Source organism: Elephantulus edwardii, unplaced genomic scaffold (genome assembly GCF_000299155.1).
Source record: "Elephantulus edwardii isolate Elephantulus edwardi_28Jun2011 unplaced genomic scaffold, EleEdw1.0 scaffold00363, whole genome shotgun sequence".
Lineage (NCBI taxonomy): Eukaryota > Metazoa > Chordata > Mammalia > Macroscelidea > Macroscelididae > Elephantulus > Elephantulus edwardii.
Genome location: NW_006400113.1, coordinates 919512 through 940547, shown reverse-complemented (window position 1 = coordinate 940547; position 21036 = coordinate 919512). Strand labels below are relative to the sequence as shown.

The 21036-nt window shown below is 40.5% G+C and overlaps 1 protein-coding gene and 1 pseudogene across 2 annotated transcripts in view; both read left to right on the top strand.

Moving 5' to 3' along the window:
- Window positions 1-21036, top strand: part of GABRR1 (gamma-aminobutyric acid (GABA) A receptor, rho 1) — a 136651-nt gene that overhangs the window by 66789 nt on the left and 48826 nt on the right. For both annotated transcript variants that reach the window (XM_006902062.1, XM_006902063.1), the window contains exons 3-5: window positions 5118-5185; window positions 6458-6681; window positions 19242-19324. In XM_006902062.1, the coding sequence (XP_006902124.1) occupies window positions 5118-5185; window positions 6458-6681; window positions 19242-19324 (375 nt within the window). The remainder of the gene's footprint in view (window positions 1-5117; window positions 5186-6457; window positions 6682-19241; window positions 19325-21036) is intronic.
- On the top strand, window positions 3181-4108 carry LOC102848521 (annotated as a pseudogene).

Genomic DNA, 21036 nt, shown 5'->3' with positions numbered 1-21036 from the left:
AATCCAGCTTTGGGGTGAATTTGGGCAGTCTCTGAAAGATGCTGGGTAGAAGGAGGGGGAGGCTGGGCCAGAGAGAGAGGTACAGGAGCAAAACAAAAGAAAGTTTTTTTAAGTTCTCTGGCAGAAAGTGTCTAGATGCCAAACTAAAGGTTTTATTCTTAGGCCATTGAGAGTTGTTACTTAGCTGGTATTGTGGCTGCTCAGTTACAGAAAAAGTATCAGTTTCTTGAGGCAGAGGTGTTCAGCTAGACTCAAATGTGAGAGATATGAAACATTGGCTACCCATGGTTCTCAGATCTATGGATGAGGCAACTGGAAACTTCAGAGCATCCTCTGGAAACTGGGAGTCTCAGGAGCTCTTAGGAGCAGAGAGAGGCTATAGACAGCTTGAGTATACTCAGAGACATCATAGGCTGGAAGAAATGCCTGGCATTTCTGGTTGGGCTTCTGACGCAGATCTGAGGTTTGTGGATATGTGCAGACAGAAGCCCAGTGGAACAGATCTGGGTTCTCATAGGAGTTCACAATGTCTGTACTGGAAAGCTTAAAAGCTTTGGAATGGAAGAATAGAGGCTTAAAGGCCTGGAAGTAAATTTGGTCTAGCTTTAGGAGCCTCCAGGAGAAGGGGAGAGAGAAAACAGAGTTCAGAAAGACAAAAAGGGCAAAGATCTAGTCAGCAGCTGCACACACAGTGCAGGGGAGAGGGAGAGCAGCAAAACTTTGCTTTACTGTTCAAGCATCTTGACATTGCACAGGCTGGTTTGGGAGAGAGTAAGGTGCATCAGCACTGGCCTTAAGATGTGGGGCGCAGCAACTTAACTCATCTTCTGGGTTTTGGCACTATATGTTAAGTTAGTGGACTTAAGGGAGAAATCAGAGAAAATTATAGAAAGCTTAATGCAGCTTTATTAAAGGGGGGAATAGGGGAGCTCCCAGGTGAAGTTTCTCATTCTGGGGATGCAGAATGGGGAAGTCACACTTTGAACTTATTAGGGAGGGACATTCTACTCTGATTTATGATTCACTTGATAGCTCAGGCAGGCAGGCAAGGCCATTTGCTGTTCTTCTTAGCAGCAGAAAGGCCATCAGCATTTGAATTCTGGACACTTTATTCTTGTCTTTGGCCCCATTTGTCCAGACTTAACATACAATACTTGGGAAGTTTTCTTCTAGTACCTCTTCCACAATTTTCTCAGTGATTTCCCTATCTATCTCATAGTCTGGAATTCCAGTCATATGTATGTTATTCCTTTTGATCACAAATTCAAATATTTTCTTCATTTTCTTTATGTCTTAACTCTGATTTTTCTTCTAGTATGCTGCCATTGAGATTCTTGTCTTCCAGCTCACTGACTTTCTGCTCCATCTCATCTGTTCTACACTTTTGTCCTTCAAGCATGTTGGACACTTCTGCCATTTCAGTCTTAACGTTCTGGATTGTATTTTGTTTCATTTCTGTTATTCCTGTACTGTGTTGGCAGTATCCTTTCTATCTTGTGGTGATTTTTTAAGTTCTTATATCTTTTTATCTATAATTTCAATCCTTTCTTCCATTTTTTAAAATTAGCTTCCATATGTGTTGTGCAAGTTCCTCCTCATCAACATATTTCTTCTGGTCAGATGCACTTTTAAGTAACAAAGGAACACTTAAGATGACCCAGTAGTCAGAGACTAGGAGAAAATCTCACAGAAGAAAATGACACAGCAAGACCTCTACAGCCTCCAGAACTAACAGAGTTCCGATTATTTTATTTTTCTTTCTTTCTTTCTTTCTTTCTTTCTTTCTTTCTTTCTTTCTTTCTTTCTTTCTTTCTTTCTTTCTTTCTTTCTTATTTTTTTTTGTGTGTGTACCATCAAATCAGATCTGACTGGTACAGGAGGAGATTGTCCCTCCTCCTTCAGCAGAACATCTGGTGGATTAGAACCACATACCTCTGGGGTTGCAGTGCAGCTTCTTGCCACTAGGCCACCAGAGCTCGTCAGAGTTCCAATTCTTAAAGCCACATATTTTGTGGTATTTTTTATAGCAGCCCTAAGAAACCAAGAAATTATGGTTAAACAGATGTTGTCTTTCCTGATTAAAAAAAATGCAATCCAACCAAAATCCACTGCCATGAAGAGGGTGCTAATTCCTCCAACCTCTAGAGGGCAGTGTAGAACTGCTCCTAGGGGTCCCAGGACTGTAAACTTCGCAAAAGCCGACTGGCTGGTTTTTGCTTCTGTGGAATAGCCGGTGGGTTTAAACTGCCATCCTTTCACTAGCAGCTGATTACTTAACCTCTGCACCACAATGACACTTTGAAAACGCAAACTCATTGCTGTCAGGCTGGCTCTGACTCATACAGTGCTCCATCGGGTTTCATAGGCTGTGAATTGCAATAAGACAAGACTGTCCATCTTTCCCCCTTAGAGCACCTGATGGATCAAAGTATGATTTGCTATGCTCATGGTGGACAGTGTTTGGTGGAGCTCCCCTATTCAAACAAGCTTGGAAGCAGGAGTGGCATCATCTGAAATAGCTTGCCTCCGGAAACCCTATGAACCTAGAGAAAGGATGAAAGCTATACAAGTATTCAGGTCTTTCTTTATAGGGTCACTATGAGTCACCTAGACTCTATGGCACTTAACAACAACATCATAGATAGAGATCAGTTGGCCTAGTGGTCAGAAGGTGATGCTACCAAGCCAAAAGTGGATTGCATTAATCCACAGCCCTCAGGCTTGTTTTCAGTTGTTTTTGGTGAAACATTCTTCTAGGTCATATAGCCCTGGTCTGTCCACTTGCTGTACAGAGATAACTCATGGTTGCTGTGAAACTAAACACTGTGACATTGGTGTGTCAAATGTGATAATGGTTACCCATGGTGGACAATGTTTTGTGGAGCTCCCCAAGTCAAACAAGCTTGAAAGCAGGAGTGGCATCCACTTCTGAAATAGCTTGCTTCAAGAAACCTATGAACCTGGAGAAAGGATGAGAGCTATACAAGCGTTCAGGTCTTTCATTCATAGGGTCGCTCTGAATTGCCTATGACTCGATGGCACTTAACAACAACATGCCAGCAGATTACAGTTTTCAATATGATTACATTTCAACATCAAAAAGATAAAAATCAATCCCTGACGAGTTCTCCTATTGGGGTCACAGGGACGCTAAGACCACCACCTGGAGTGTCCCTGATCATGCTGTCCTGGATGGTACTTTCTGCCAACCTCCTTACTGAGGAATGCAGCCCTCCTAGGTCCAGAGGTATTGCAACCCATAGGGATCTTTCAGAAAGTACAGCCAAGTCTTCCCCCTGTACCACTACTTCCTGAACACAGAGGGAAAGCTCACTTTGGGCTGGTCCCTTAAGAATTCTTCCAGTTTCTTTATCCTAAAACTGGTGTCATGGGTTCTCACATGATTGGAACTGGGGTTATTTTGTATTTTCTCTTCAAATAAATATATGTGGTTACACCAGAAACCTCATTTACCATAGCAACAGTAGAGTTGCTTTTTCCATGTAGTTAAAAATATGGTGCCTCTATTGGACAAGTATGCCTCCAGAAACTCTATGAACTTTGATAAATGATGATAGTTATAGAAAGGCTTCAGGCCTTTTGTTAATAGGGTCATGAGTCATGCTCAACTTGAAGGCAATCAACAACAACAACATTGGACAAGTTGCTGATAAACTTAATAAGCAAAAAATCGCCCAACTAGAAGAGAGAAAGCTGACTTCTACAAAATACATCCGAGATGCAAGTCATTTTGTAAATGCACAGCAAGCACTGGTTCAGAAATGCCATTACCTTTTTGATGTTCAAAGGAATAACATCGCTATGGCCTTGGAAGTTACACACCAGGAATGGTGGCACAAAGTGTGCAAGGAGGTTAAGAATCATCTGGACTACCATGTCTTTGTTCAGAATATGATGTGTAGAAAGGAATGAGCACATAATAAACTTCGTGGATATAAATGTGCAGAACTTCTCCACACAACAGGAAAAGGAGATGATTGACATTTACATTAAAGATTTAAAGATACTGCAAAGAAGCCTCAAGCCCAGCCAGATAAACAAATATATCTATCAAATTGAGACAGCTGCGAACAGTTCACTCAAATAAACAGAAAATTGCCTATGTGACAAAATCATTCTGCTATCCAAGTTACAGTTTCAACTAAACCTGAAGTTTGAGTTTGCTATATTAAGAGAATTAAAAACTTATTGGCAAGTTAAAAAAAAGAAAGAATACACAAGTCTTCACCACCAAACCAATAGACAACATCATGATAGATGGAGAAAAGATTGAAGTTATCAATGAAGTTATCTTACCTGTATCCACAATCAACACTCTTGGTACCAGTACTCAAAAAATAAAAATATTTATTACATTGAGAAAATCTGCTGTTTGATATCTCTCAAAAATGTTAAAGAGCAATGATACCAGTTTAAACAGTAAGGTACACCTGATCCAAGCCATGATCTGCTTGGTATACAACTGAAGGTCTGACAATGAATAAGGATGATGAAAGAAAAATCAATGCCTTTGAATTATGGTGTTGAGAAAGTACTGCATATCCCATGGACTGCCAAAAACCAAGCAAGTCTATCTCATAGAAATTTGACAAGAATGCTCCTTGGAAGCAAGAATGGTGAAACTTCGTGTTACATACTTTGGACATGTTATTAGAAATGGCCAGTCTTCGGAGAAGTATATTATTCTTGGAAAGGTAGGAGGTCATTCTACAGGACCAGAACTCCCTAGAGAGTGCAAGACTGGGAAAGAAATACAGAGAATGAAGCAGTTACTTCATGCTAAAGAGTCATTCAATGACTCCTTACACCAGGCTCACCTTTTGTCTTATGTCTTCATCTTACTTTTAGAGGAGAATGCAGCCAAAGAAGGAGGTTATATATTGATCTTGTAATTTTCAAATCACCTGATGATTCAGATAAGAAAAAAAAATGTCTTTTTTTCCTGGGGTTATTTAGAGAATTCAGGTTGGTATGGTGGGGCACCAAAATTTCAAATCTGATACGTACCCAATTTCCAGAGAAAATACTCTTTTCTCTCTTCAAGAGTAAAAGTTTAAGTCAAAAGAATAAATGCTGTTGTCATGCCCCCTCCCCAGGCCCAGCCATTCCTGTTGGCGTGGATGTGCAGGTGGAGAGCTTGGACAGCATCTCAGAAGTCGACATGGTAAGTATTTCCCTGACCAGAGCAGATGGCAATGAAGGACCTGTCCTTGGCCAGGTGAATTCACTCAGAGTTACAACTCCTCTCAGAAGTGAAAATACCCATATTTATCTTAGAGATGGCTTGAGGAAGTTAAAAAACTTACCAAAAGCCACCCAGCTAGTATGAAAGTGTCAGGGGACAAATTCAATTTTCCCTCCTCCAGTGTGCTTGCCACCAAGGCACACTGCTCCATCAAGGCTCTCACATGTAAACAGTAAACAGATGCAGCTGCCACAGAGCTGAATATAGGCCTTTGTGTGCTGTGAAAATGCAGACAAGAAAAAGTGTCTCTTTTCTTTCTATTTGCTGGACTTAGAGAAAAATTGGAATGTTCTACCAATCCTTAACAGGAATTTTCATACCTTATCTTAGTTTAGGTTCTCTAAGGACCAGACTTGAGCCAAGCATTCTAGCACGAGAAGTTTATGTGAGAGATGATCCCAGAAAACATCAGAAAAGAAAGAAGCAAAGTATTCAGGCTGTCAAATTGGTTGAAGTTATTGGTGGCAGCATGGTAGAATTCTCACTCCTCATGTGAGAGAGCTGGGTTCAACTTCCAACCAGGCACAACATACAGCTGCCACCCATCTTGAGTGTTGCTATGATTTTGAACAAGATTCAGTGGCGCTCTTAAACTAAGACAGACCAGGAAGAATGGCCTGGTGATTAACTTCTGAAAAGCAATCAATGACAACCCTGAGTCCCTGAGGACCACAGCTGGTCAGGAGAGTGCCTCAGGACCTAGCAGCATTCTTCTACTGAGTGTCGAGTCTATGTGACAACACTAGGACACTCTGGGAGTTGGTATACACCTTAGGGTTGTCCCACCTGAAGGGCCAGGGAGCACAGACATTTAACCACCACTCATCTCTGGGTGCACTGTCCCTCCACATCCCGTTTGTCCTGAGTGCGACCTAGAGAGCCGTTGGGCACAGGGTCCTCAGTGTGGCCAGCAGTCATCTCCTCAGCGCAGAGGCCAATTGTTGTGGAGGTATTGCAGGACTTCCATGTCTGCTGCAGACCCACTGCTGAGTTCTCCTCCATTGCTGCAATGTTACCTTTCTCCTAATTTTGCCAACCCCAAAGTTTAGAAGCTCCTTTTAATGACTAGGCTCACTTGGTTCTGTTTCATGCCCAGGCTGGGCAATGGGTTTCCTGGGGAAGGCATAGCATCTGCTGATGTCCCAGGGAGTCTGTTGTGAGCAGGCTTTCCCTCTACCCTTCTTCCCCCAGGATTTCACAATGACCCTCTACCTGAGGCATTACTGGAAGGATGAGAGGCTGTCCTTCCCCAGCACCAACAACCTGAGCATGACATTTGACGGGCGGCTGGTGAAGAAGATCTGGGTCCCAGACATGTTTTTCGTCCACTCCAAGCGCTCCTTCATCCATGACACCACCACCGACAACGTCATGCTGCGGGTTCAGCCGGATGGAAAAGTGCTCTACAGCCTCAGGTGAGACCCTCAGCCATCCTTCTCTTGTATTTGTTTGGTTTTTTTACCCCTTGAAGTTCACACATCTAATGCTTAGTAAGAAAAACATATGATTGATTTGTCTTAATCAAGCAAATCATTAGTTTCACAAAAGCAATTTTGTCCTTGGGCTTTGAATATTAATGCATCTAGCTCCTGACCAGGCAAAGTCCATAAGGATTTGTACTGCCAACCTAAAGGCAGGCACTTCAAATTTACCAGAGCTTTTACAGGAGGAAGAGGAAGATGGACAATTTCTTCCTATACTATTTCCAGCCTCAGAAACCCAACAAAGTGCCAGCTGTGACTCTATTCAAACTCGTTGGGAATGAGAGAGAAAAGTAAGAACATTTTTCAGTACTTGATGATGCTTTATCTCAACCTCTAGGAAAACTAATTTGGAAGCAGAAGTGGCATCCACTTCCTAAATAACATACCTCTGGAAACTCTATGAATTTTGAGAAATGATGATAGTTATAGTAAGGCTTCAGGTCTTTTGTTCATAGGGTCTTTATGAGTCATTCTTTTTTTTTTTTTTTTTGAGTCATTCTTGAATCGATGGCAATCAACAACAACTAAAATTCTAAGAAATATGCCATCTTGAAAGTGTATTTGGGGAAATTTCTCAAACTGATGTTTATGATAAGTACCTTATTCTGAGGTTACATTTGTAATTTTAAATTTACTTTCATTCCTATCCTTGTTTCAAAAATACAGCTTGAATTTACTCCATAATAACATGAGAGAATCTGTATAATATTGTCTCAATTAAAAAAATGTTGAAAATATTGCCATCATGGCATTTACTATGCACTTTGGAAACATGAAGAAATACATTCTTTAATTAAAAAGTTTGTTCCTGTAGTAGGAATCAGAGAAACAGATAACACGTTTATCTCAAAGCTTGCCTTATCCAATCTGAGTAATTTCCATTTTTGGGAAGGCACATTTTAGAACTTCAGTTTTAAAAAAATTCTTTTACTTTGTGATTTGAGAACTCTGGTGACATAGTGGATATCAGATTTGTCAGTCTGACAGGCATAAGGTAATTGATTAGAATCTGTCAGATGCACCAAGGGAGAAAGATGGTCAATCTCTGCCTAAAATACTTTCCGCTTCAGAAATTTTATGAAGAATTATCATGAGTTAGAAATTATTTGCCTAAAATGTGGATTGCTTGAAGAGAGGCAATATAACTCACTCAAGCTCTCCAACACCTGGTGATCTGTTTTCATAAACATTGTTGTTATGTGCCGTCGAGTTGCTTGCGACTCATAGTGACCCTACGTACAACAGCCCTAAACTCTGCTCTGTCCTGTGCCAATCACACTGTCTCTGACACTCCCATCCCAATTATCCCAGTCACTGAATCAATCCACCTCATAAAGGGCCTTCCCCTCCTGCACCGTCCCTCCACCCTCCCAAGCATGATGTCCTTCTCCAAGGACCGGTCTCTCCTCACATTACAGGGGGGAAAAAACACACATCAGCAACAAAAACTCTAACCAATCAAGCAGACATACACCCAAGTCCTATCTATCTATATGGTGATGTAAGATGACTGTGAATCCAATTGAGCCAGTGAGGAAAGGTTTAGTCTTCATCTGGCCAAAGTCAAGTTTCCATCCCTTCTCACCTAGGAACCAAAGAGAAGTGAGCTACTTTGTGATGTTGACTGGTATTGTGGGAGTTACTGTTAAAATACAAATTCTGAAATGCTTTTCTTCTGGAGTTCAGATGCTTCAGAAATCTTTATAAAGTCATGTTTGATTGCTCCCACTCATTGAGGGGAAGGGTTCCTTCAGCACAGGCACTGTGTAGCTGCGGTTTGCCACACAGCTCCCCCTGGAAGTCTGGGCCATGTCTACTAGGGACAGCGGCAGTGTCAGGAGTGGCCTGGTTTCCTGGGGAAACTGCTCATTCCCTTGCCGTGATTTACTTCTCTGTGCTGTGCTGACGGAGTATTTCAGGGTAACAGACATTGTTTTGACTTTCATATCAACAAATGATAAAGACAACGCATACGCCAACATATAAGTAGGGGGTGCCTAGACAGCTGCTAGAGTCTCTAGACAACTGTGGCAATGTTAAAGCCAGATTTCTACTGCAGGCCCCAGAGTAGTATTCATCACACTCTCTTAATACTTCTCCTACCTTGGAATCTAAGCATCTAGGTAGCGGAGGTTAGGGGATATTCTCGTGCTCTCTCGCTCTCTCTCTCCACACACACACACACACACACACACACACCATTGCCTGCACTGCCTCTTCAGGAAGTATCAGCTACACCAAGGGAGCAAAATTCCTTTCCCTTGTGTGGCTTCTCCAGGGAGAAGCCATACTTCTTACGTAGATTGTCAAGGTATAGCAAAGCTTAAAACCACCAATAAAACAACAACAGGACAAAAGAAGACTGTTGCGGTTGTTAGGTACCATTGAGTGGAACATGACTCAGTGACCCTATGAACAACAGATCCTATCCTGTGTCATTCCCACAATCTCTAACACACTTGAGTCCATTGCTACAGTCACTGTTCTCATTTTGAATGACTTCAAATCTGGGCTCTACCTCTAATACTATAACTATCTGTATTTCTTTATTCTTCATAGGCTTTTCAGAGGCCTACAATTTCAGAAGTGTGATGGCGAATCCTGCTTCCTAGTTTGTCTTAATCTGGGAGCTCTACTAAAACCTGTCCATCATGGGTGACCCCTCTAACACTTGATACACTGGTGGCACAGCTCTGACAGTACCCACAAGGCACGTCAGTACAGCAAATGGATAGACAAATATACTAATTAGAACTATAGCTACAAAGTAATTAGCAATATGCAGATAATTTTCTCCAATACAGCAAATCAACAGGTAAACTAGACTGTAAGTAAAGCCTAGGTAGAAGACACATAAGGTGGAGGAGCTAAAAAAAGACAAACTCCTCCCACCACAGTGATCCTCCATTGGGTTTCTGAGGTTGTAAATCTGAACAGGAGGATTTTTTTGGTGAACGACTCAAATCACCAGAAATGCATGGCATTTTTGTTAGCTGTGTAACATGCTTAGGACTATGCAACCATCCAAAATCTCCAAACCCACTTCATTAAGTCAATTCCTACTCACAGTGACCCTATAGGATATAGTAGAGCTGCACCTGAGGGTTTCTGTTGTTAGGTGTCATTGAGTGGAGTTCCATTCATAGTGACCCTAAGAATAACAGAAAATAACTTTGCCTATCTTATACCATCCTCATTGTCTCCATCTGACTTGAGCCCCTTGATATAGTAACTCCGTGAATTCATCAAAAGAGACTTCCTCTCTTTTGATGACTCTCAACCTTTCCAGTATGATGTCTATTTCCAAGGATTGGCCTCTCCTAAAAACAAGCTCAAAGTATGTAAGCCAAAGTATCATCACTTTTGCCTCTAAGGAGCACTCTGGTTATACATTTTCTAAGACATATTCATTTGCTCTTTTGGAAGTCAATGGAATATTCAGTGCTCTTTTCAACACCATAGCTCAAAGGCATCAATTGTTCTTCTATCATATTTAGTCATTGTCCAACTTACAGTTCCATGTTGTTATTATGTGCTGTCGAGTCACTTGTGACTCAGCAACAAGATCCCTAAACCTTGCTCTATCCTGTACCAACCTAGCTGTCTCCGACACACTCATTCCCACCACCCCAATCACAGAATCAATCCATCTCATTAAGGGTCTTCCTCTCCAGTGCCATCCCTCCACTCTGTCAAACATGATGTCCTTCTGCAAGGACCAGTCCCTCCCTGCAACATGCCAAAAATATGTCAGATGAAGCTTCAGAATCCTTGACTTCAAGAAGCATTCCAGCTTCACCCTCTCCAGGACAAACCTGTTTGTTCTAGTAGTCCATGGTATATTCAACACTCTTCTCCAGCACCACAACTCAAAGGCATCAATTCTATTTCTATGATCCTAGTCACTATCCAATACTCCATTGCATAGCACATAATTTCAAAGACTATAGCACGGATCAGAACACCTTAGTCTCCAGCCTGATGTCATTGCTCTTCAGTACTCTTGAGAGGTCCCTCACAGCTGACTTCTCCGATGCAATTTGTCTTTTGATTTCCTGGCTGCTTGTACCAAGAGTGTTGACTGTGGAGCCAAGCAAACGAAAACTGTTAACTATCTCAATCTCTTTACCATCCATACTGATGCTGCCAACTGGCCCAGTGGTGAGAATCTTTGTCTTCTTGATGTTGAGCTTCAATCTGTATTGAAGGCTGCAGTCCTTGACCTTTTGTAGCAAGTGCTTCAGGTCCTCCTCAGTTTCAGCAAGAAGGGTTGTGTCATCCGCATAACGCAGGTTGTTGATGATTCTTCCACCAATCCTGATGCCATATTCCTCCTCATACAGCCCAGCGTCTTGGATGGTCTGTTTTGCGTACAGATTGAAAAGGTTTGGAGAGAGAATACATCCCTGATGGACCCCCTTCATGATTTTGAACCACGTAGTGTCTCCTTGCTCTGTTCTGATGACTGCCTTTTGGTCCAAGTATAGGTTTCGCATTAGCACAATCAAATGTTCTGGGATTCCCATTCTTCTTAGAGTCAGCCACAGCTTGTTGTGATCCACACAGTCAAAAGCCTTTGCATGGTCAATGAAGCACAGATAGACATTCTTCTGGTATTCTTTGCTTTCTGCCAAGATCCATCTAACCTTCGCTATAATATCCCTAGTACCGCGACCTCTTCTAAATCCAGCCTGCACATCTGGCAGTTCTCTGTTGACATATTGCTCCAATCATTTTTTAATAATCTTCAGCAGAATCTTGCTTGCATGTGATATTAATGTTATTGTTCAATATTCTCTGCACTCTGTTGGGTCATCTTTCTTTGGAATGGGAACAAATATTTCTCTTTTCCAGTCAGTTGGCCAGCTGGCTGTCCTCTAGATTTCCTGGCACAAGTTAATGAGCACATCCAGGGCAGTGTCTGTTTGTCGAAACATGTTAGTTGGTATGCTGTCAACTCCTGGGAAATAATTGAAAAGACCATAACTTGGATCAGGTGCACTTTAGTCTTTAAATTGGCATGTTTGCTCTTTAAAACTCAGGAGAGGTCTTTGACAGATCTTCCTAATACAACACTTTAAAAAAAATTTCTTGACTGCTAATACTAAGAGTGTTGATTGTGAATCCACGTAAGATTAAATCTTTGGTAACATCAACACTCTTGGTACCAGCAGTTAAGAAATCAGGAGGTATGGGCTTCTCATGTGTACAATTAGCTCTGGGATTCCCATCTTTCTCATTGATAGCCATAGTTTGTTATTATCCACACTGTCAAATACATTTGCATAATAAAGAAAACAAATAGACATCTTTCTGGTATTCTCTGCTTTCAGCCAAGATCCACCTGGCATTGGCATTGATAACCCTGGTGCCATTACTTCTTCTGAATCCAGTTTGAATTTCTGGCACTTCCCTGTCAATGTACTGTTCCAGCCATTTTAAAATAATCTTCAGCAAGATTTTATTTGTATGTAAGAGTAATGGTATTGTTGGATAATTTACACATTCTGTGGGATCATCTATTTTGAGAATGGAAACAAATATGGATCTCTTCCAGGTAGATGTCTTCCAAATTTCTTGAAGGTTCCCAAGGAAGATTTAAATCCCAATGTACATCCAAAAACTTCTCCAATAGAGTAAAAAAGGGAGCCACAGATTGGGAAAAAATATTTGGCAATGACATGTCTGACAACGGACTTGTATCTAGAATTTATAAAATACTTGAGCACCACACCAAGATGAAGGTAAATAACCCAATTGAAAAATGGGCATAGGATATGAACAGACGTTTCACCAAAGAAGACATTCAGATGGCCAACAAGCACATGAAGAAATGTTTGAAATCATCTCACCCCAGTAAGAAGAGCAAAATTTAACAGAACAGCAGACATCAAATACTGGTGAGGTTGTGGAGAAACTGGAACCCTTATTCACTGTTGGTGGGAGTGTAAAATGGTGCAACCACTATGGAAGGTAGTATGGCGCTTTCTCAAAAAGTTGCAAATAGAAATACCTTTTGACCCAGCAATTCCACTACTGTGCATTTACCCTAAAGAAACTATAACTGCCAGCCAAGCAGAAATATGAACACCCATGTTTATTGTGGCTCTGTAGCAAAGAGCTGGAAACAACCCAAGTGCCCATCAACAAACAAATGGATAGAGAAGTCCTGGTATATTCACACAATGGAATACTGTGCAGCATTGAAAAACAAGGAACTCATGAAATATTATACAAAATGAGTGACCCTGGAGAACATTATGCTGAGTGAAATATCTCATTCACAATAGGATAAATATTGTAGAGGACCACTATTGTAAAACAGGACTGAGAGCAGGGTTGAGGGAAGACAGAAAAGGAGGGGAAGAATGATTATACATTGCATTGAAACAGATGAGAGAGAAATCTGTTTAAAAAGGATATATGAATGGGTATTCTTGTCATTACAGAAGTCCAGAGTGAAGACTGAATAGTGGAGTGAACTTGGGGTGGGGGGAGGAATTGCATAACAATGAAAGAGTTTTTCTTTTCCTTTTCAAGGAGAAGAGTGATTTGGGGGGAGGGGGTGGGCAGGGAGAAAAGTGCAACAATGAATGACAAGAAACCCTAAGTCTCTGTAAACTTTTATTAAAATTACTTTTTTTAAAAGAGAACTCTTTTCAGAAAAAAAATAAACAAAAATATGATTTTTTTAAAAAAAAAAGATGTACATCTTTCTCCTGCAGAATGGCCAGTAGATTTAAACCACTAACATTTCTTTTAGTTGTCAAGCACTTAAAAACTGTGCCACCAAGAATCCTTCCAGATAGATAATAAAACGGTGAAATCAAATTTGCTGGGTACCAAGATACAATAAAAATGAAATTCCCAATGAAACTAAGGCCTGTGGAGTCAGCTCTAATTCACAACAGGACATGTATGTAAGAAAATAACTACATCTAGTTAATGAAATTAAATTCACAATGAAACTGACAGCTGTTTAGTCAGCTCTTACTCGCAACAGCACATATATTTAAGAGAAAAACTATTCCTGTTGTTGTTGTTATGGGCCATCAAGTTACTTGTGACTCATAGCAACCCTATGCACAGTTCTGAACCCTGCTCTATCCTGAGCAATCTTGTCTCTGAAACACCTTCCCCATTTGCTTCAGTTACTGTGTCAATACATCTCATCCAGGGTTTTCCTCTCTTGTGCTGTCCCTCCACCCTTCCAAGCATGATATCCCTCTCCAAAAACGGTTCCCACCTTGCAACATGCCCAAAGTATGTCAAATGGAGCTTCATAATCCTGGTCTCCAGGGAACAACACCTACTTCAGGACAAACCTGGTTGTTCTCCCAGTAGTCCATGGTATAGTCAATACTCTCTCTTCTCCAGCACCACAGCTCAAAGGCATCAGTTCTCTTTCTATCATCCCTAGTCATTGCCCAGCTTTCTGTAATTGCAAAGATCATGGCCTGGATCAGGCACACCTTAGTCTCCAGACTGACATCATCGCTCTTCAGTATTCTGAAGAGGTCCCTGACAGCTGACTTTCCCAATGCAATTTGTCTTTTGATTTCTTGGCTGCTGGTACAAAGAGTGTTGACTATGGAGCCAAGGAAATGGAAGCTGTTTACAATCTCAATCTCTTCACCATATACCATGATGGTGCCAATCTCTGTTTTCTTGATGTTGAACTTCAATCCGTATTAAAGACTATAGTCCTTGACTTTCTGCAGCAAATGCCCCAGGTTCTCCTCAGTTTCAGCAAGCAAGGTTGTGCCATCTCCATAATGTAGGTTGTTGATGAATCTTCCTCCAGTCCTGATGACACATTCCTCCTCATAGAACCCAACCTCCTGGATGATCTGTTCTGCATACAGATTGAAAAGGTATAGAGATAGGACACATCCCTTGTGTATACCCTTCCTGATTTTGAAACATGAAGTATTTCCTTCCTCTGTTCTGATGACTACTTTGTGGTCCAAGTATAGGTTTCACATATGCACAATCAGGTGTTCTGGAATTCCCATTCATCTCACAGTTATCTACAGTTTGTTGTGATCCACAGTCAGATGCCTTTGTATAGAGAATAAAACACAGATAGACATTCCTCTAGTATGCTCTGCTTTCAGCCAAGCTCCATCTAACCTTGCTATAATATCCCTGGTACTATGGCTTCTTTTAAACTCAGCCTTCTGGCAGTTCTCTGTTGATATGCTGTTCCAGTCATTTTTGAATAATTTTCAGTAGAATCTTACTTGCATGTGTTATTGATGATATTGTTTAATAATTTCTGCACTCTGTTGGGTCACTTTCTTTGGAATAGGAACAAATATGGATCTCTTCCAGTCAGTTGGCCAAGTGATTGTCCTCCAGATTTCTTGGCACAACTTAGTGAGTGCTTCCAGGACAGCTTCTGCTGAAATACGCCAATTGGTATGCCACCAATTCCTGGGCCCTTGTTTTTGACAATTCATTCAGACCTGCTTGAACATCTTCCTTCATCACCACAGGGTCTTGCACATATGCTGTTTCATGAAATTCTTCTGTGTCAACCAATTCTTTTTCTAGTTAATGAAATTAAATGCCCAATGACTGACCGCTGTCGAGTCATCTCTTGCTCATGGCAGCACAGGTATGTAGGACAAGAACTATGTCTAGTTAACAGCTGTTTTGTTTGGAAGTAGGCTGCCAAATCTTTCTTTCAATGTGCCTCCGGTTGAATTTGAACTCTGGAAATGTTCAAATGCTAGTTCCACTGCTCTTGAACTCCTAGTCAAAATCAAAGAATATATGATTGCAGAAGAGAAATAAAAGGTTGTAAGATTTTTCTTGGGAGATAACTGTGACCATGTCATGAGTTCAAGCTGGAGAACAGGGAAGACAGGAAAACCTACTAAATCCAGGTTTAGTGAGGGTGCCTTCAACAGGGCCTTTGGTGTGTGTACTTACAGCTGGGGGCACTGCACAGCTAGTAGTGAGACTAGAGCCATCTAACCATCCTGAGCGTAGGTCCAGGAAAAGTTTTTATTTTCGTGGGATCAGTCTGCACTCCTAGAATTGTTGGGACCATATAGGTCTGTATGGAGTAGACAGAGGTGAGGTAAGAGCTGAGCAGGAGTTGCTGCAAGGTAATGGAGACCTGCAGCCTGGAAGTGCCAGACAGTGAGGATACTCTGTAAGTATCTGGAACTCAGGAAGAAAGCACAGGCACATTTCCTTTTATCACACTTGGCTTTGTTGTGCTTAAAGGATACCAAGGCTTTTTGAAAATGGAAGGTTTGTGGCAACCCTGCAACAGTAAGTCTACAGGTACCATTTTTCCAACAATTGTTCTTTTTTATGTCTCTGTGTTATATTTTGGTAATTTTCAAAATATTTAAAACTTGTTTATAATGCACACTTACGAGACTACAATAAAATGTCAAAATAATTTTTATATGTTCATGCGACTTCATTGCAGTGTCTGGAAAGGAACCCACACTATATCAAGGGCAGCCAGGTAGCTGGCCTAGAGAGCTTGTGATCGCCTACCTAAAGAGTTGTCCACCCCCCTCCCTCAGTCCATCCATGATGGAGGATGGGAAGACACTGAATGCTCAAATGCCAACTTATATCATACTAGCAGGAGAACCTTAATATGAATGAAGTTTGAAGTGTTGATTAATACCCTGGACAATACTTTTTTTTAAATTTCTGAATGAAGATGTGTTTCCTTAACTATGAAAGTTATACATTTTCACTATGAGAAAGGAAGCAATAATGTCATAGGACTTGACAAGCTTCCTCTCCCCAAAAGGAAGGTCTTCCGCCTCCTCTCCCACTACTACCCTGCCCACAAGTTAACCTAAAAGAAGGTCTTCTTCCTCCTCTTCCACCACCATCACCCTACCTATCAGTTAATTTAAAGGAAGATCTTCCTCTTCACCCCCCTACTTTTTCCATCTCCTACTTCCTCTCCACCCTCCTCTTTCTCCTCTCCCACCACCACCCCATCTACCCATGAGTTAATCTAAAGGAAGGTGTTCCTCCTCCTCTCCCACTACCACCACCACCTATCCATCAGTTAATCTAAAGAGACTCAAACAAAACAAACTTCATTGCCATTTAATCAGAATCAATTCATAGTTGACCATCCGGTAGGTTTCTGAGGATGTAAATTTCACAAAAGGAGACTGCCCATCTTTCTCCTTCTGAGATCCTGGTGGTTTTGAACTGCCTGCCTTTGACTTGACAATGCAACTCCTTATCTACTAGGCCACCAGAATGCCCTTCAAAAGGACTAAGGAAAACAAAAATGAAAACAGGATTTGATTCCACCAAAATCCATGTTTGTTCAATGTATGAGTTAAGAATAAAGAAGCATTGGGGAGGTAAGGGAAACCAGTAAGATATCTGTGATTTTAAAATTATCTGTTCCTGTACCACACCAACTAACACAAAGAGAAGAGTTATTCAGTCCTTTTGTTCACAACAAAAAACCTTGCTGCATTTGACATTTCATGTCTCCAAACTTAACTCCTGGTTGCTTTCTTTCTTGCCATGCCAGTAAGTATGATGGATTTGGAGAGAAGATTGGTCAAATGTCCATGCTAGCTCCCAGCCAGCCAGCCATTTGCTCATCCTTCTGACGTGGCTACTCTCCTGGTTTCCCCTGATTTATCAAGATTTCCAGAGGAGATAAGGCTTTAGCCAGTTGTTGGCAGTATATGTCTCCTACATAAGTAATCCATACAGAAGACACATTTTCACACTCAAACTGTGTTGAGAAAATAGAGCAAATATTTGGACACTTCCATTTCAAATATTTTCATAACTCTTGTCGATTTAAATGAAAAGGGAACTCTTTATTATTTTTTTTAGTCAGTGAATTTTCCCAATAATTATATACATAAACAATTTTCTGTAGTTGGAGAAAAACTAGAATACTCAGTACCACCAAGTAACCACTAATCATGTCCTGCCCTAAGACACCAGTGGATGGGAGATCTTGTACCTAGGACTAATGATATATATATTTGGTAAATTTTGGTGCAGAGCTCTAGTTTTCTCTCAAACAAAATCATTAAAATAACAAATTCTTTCAGGTTGATACAGTAAAACCTTGCAGAGCTTTTCTATTACTGTAGTCTCTGTGGATTAGGCATTAAAACCCTCTGTGCCCCTTTATAGATATTATTATAAATATGAAAAATCAGTATCATAAAACACAACAAAGTATGGATGCCCTAAGAGTGATTTCTGAAACATTATATATAAATTTTCAAATATCAATAAAATCAGTAAAGGATAAGATTAATTCTAATATATTTAAAGTCTATGCTTTCTTTAAGAAACCTATGGAGTTCTGATGGCTTAGTGGTAAGGAATTGTGCTGCCAACTCAAAGGCATGCTATTTGAATCCACCAGCTGCTCTGCAGTAGAAAGATGGGCAGTCTTCTCCAGTGCAATTTACTGTCTCTGAAAACTTGCTGCAGGGTCAGCTATGAATCAGCTCTGACTCGACAGCACATAACAACAACAGTGGCATAGCAGTGAGCTCTCATATAGCTGTGGGATATTGTGCTGCTAACCTAAAGGTCACACCTCTCTGTCATTTTTAGTCCATCAGCAGCTTTGCAGAAGAAAGATGGACAGCCTCTCTCCAGGAAATTTACACCCTCAGAAACAAAATGGAAGGTTAGCTACAAGTCTACTGTGACTCAACAGCAATGAGTAGTTGTAGCTAACTTAGGCGTTGGCAGTATGAGTCCACCAGCACTTCAAGGGGAAAGATGGGCAGTCTTCTATCATAAAGATTTACAACTATGAAAACCCCATGGATCAGAATTGACTTGATGGCAGGGGTTTGGTTTGTTTTATTATGGCTCCCTTAAGAAACCAAAGACTTACATAAGCATCTCATGAGTTTAATGCCTTGTACTCATCTTGGAAGATGGGCCTGCCAATCTGCTTTCATTCAGCCAAGGAAACTATGAAGTGTTTTGCACTGTAGCATGTATGGTCGACAATGAGTCACGATCACCTCAACAGTAACCAATAATAATATATTGCTTGAGACCATTGTTTCTTTTGAATTCCTGAGTGTGATAAACAGCACATACAATTTCTAGGTTGACATAAATACCTATGTATACTACAATCAGTATATCAAGTATACACTAGTTATCTGAATCCTGTTGTATTATTTATGGATTATGAGAAAGATGTAGCTATGCTGGAAGAAAGCAGAAGCCTTTCAGTTTGTTTGGGATTTTTAAAAATACTTTATTATTATTATTATTATTAATTTTATTATTATTATTATCGTTTGGTTACAAAGATCATATACATTGTGTTTCATGCTATTCTTCATTCACATTATGTTTCATACAGCCGTTCTCATGTATTATGATTTATAAAATTAATTACCACTGGACTTTGCCCACCATTACCCTGGCTTTTATTACTCAAGATTTGTGTTTTGCAGGTTCTAAAAGTGTGAGTTTTGTCTTTTTGTTTCTAGAGTTACAGTGACAGCGATGTGCAACATGGACTTCAGTCGATTTCCTCTGGACACTCAAACATGCTCACTGGAGATTGAAAGCTGTGAGTAGAATGAGTCCAGACACCAGCACCAGGCTCCTATAACCTAAATGCCTTTAATTCTAAGTGACATGCATTCCTTATACATGGGTACACAATTTTTTAACTGAGATATTAATGAAAGTTTATAAATAACTTGGATTTCCATTCATTCATTGTTGCACATTTTCCTCCATGTTCCAGTTCACTTTTTCCTTTGGAAAAAAAGTTCTTTCACTGTTATACAACCCCCTCCCCCAGACCACGTTATTATGCAGCTCTTATTCTGGACCCTTGTCATGCCAATAATACCTAATCATATATTATTTTTATACAGTTCTCTCCCTCCTCTTTTTCAATGCTGTGTACATTATTTATTCCTTCTTTTCTTAGTTTCCCCCAACCCCCATGTCAGTCTTGTTTTATAACAGTGGCATTAATGCAGTATATGTCTTTTTGTAACTGAGATATTTCACTCAGCATAATGTCCTCCAGGATCACCCATTTTGTATAATAATTCATGAGTTCTTTGTTTTTCAGTACTGCATAATATTCCATTAAGTGAATATACCACAGCTTCTCTATCCATTCATTTGTTGATGGGAACATAGGTTGTTTCCAACTCTTTACTATTTTGAACAAAGCACCAACAAACATGGATGTGCATATATCTGCTTGGGTGATGGTTATGGTTTCTTTAAGGTATCTTCCCAGGAGTGGAATTGCTGAATTAAATGGTATTTCTATTTCCAACCTTTTGAGAAAGCACCATATTACTTTCCATAGTGGTTTCACCATTTTACACTCCCACCAAACAGTGAATAAGTGTTCCAGTTTCTCCACAATCTCACCAGCATTTGTCGTTTGCTGCTGTGTTGAATTTTGCTATTCTTACTGGGGTGAGATGTTATCTCATAGTTGCTTTGATTTGCATCTCTCTTAGAGCTAGGGATTTTGAACATTTCTTCATGTTTTTGTTTGCCATGTGAATGCCTTTTTGGTGAAGTGTCTGTTGGATTGTTTACCTTTGTCTTGTTGTGGCACTCAAGTAGTCTATAAGTTCTAGATATAAGTCCCTTATCAGACATGTCATTACCAAATATTTTTTCCCAGTCTGTGGCCTCCCTTTTTACCCTGTTGGAGAAGTTTCTGGATATACATAGGGATTTGATTCTTAGGAGATCTCATTCATCTATTTCATCCTCTCCTGATTGTAGGCTTTTAGGATCCTTGGAAGACTGTTCATGTTGTGGATTAGTGCTCCTAGGGGATCTTTCAAGTTTTTTCTAATGAAGTTTATAGTCCTTAGTTTTAGTCTTAAGTCCTTGATCCACTTTGAGTTGGTTTTTGTGTATGGTGGGGGGTGTGGGTCTTGTTTGAGTTTTTTGCAGATAGTTTTCCAATTTTGACAACACCATTTGTTTAAAATGCTGTCATTTCCCCACTTAACTGATTTCATCTTCTTGTCAAAATTCAGCTGACCATAAGTAGATGGGCTGATTTCTGGGTTCTCAGTTCTATTCCATTGATCTATGTGACTGTCATTGTACCAGTACCACGCAGTCTTGACCACCACGGCAGTGTAGTAGGATTTGAAATTAGGGAGTAAGAAACCTCCTACCGTATGCAATGAGGGTTGCAGAGTGGATTATATTTGGGACTAGGGGGTGGGGTTTGGGGAGGGGCGGGGGGGATTGTGTACCAATGAGGGAGTTTTTCTTTTCTTTTCAAGGAGA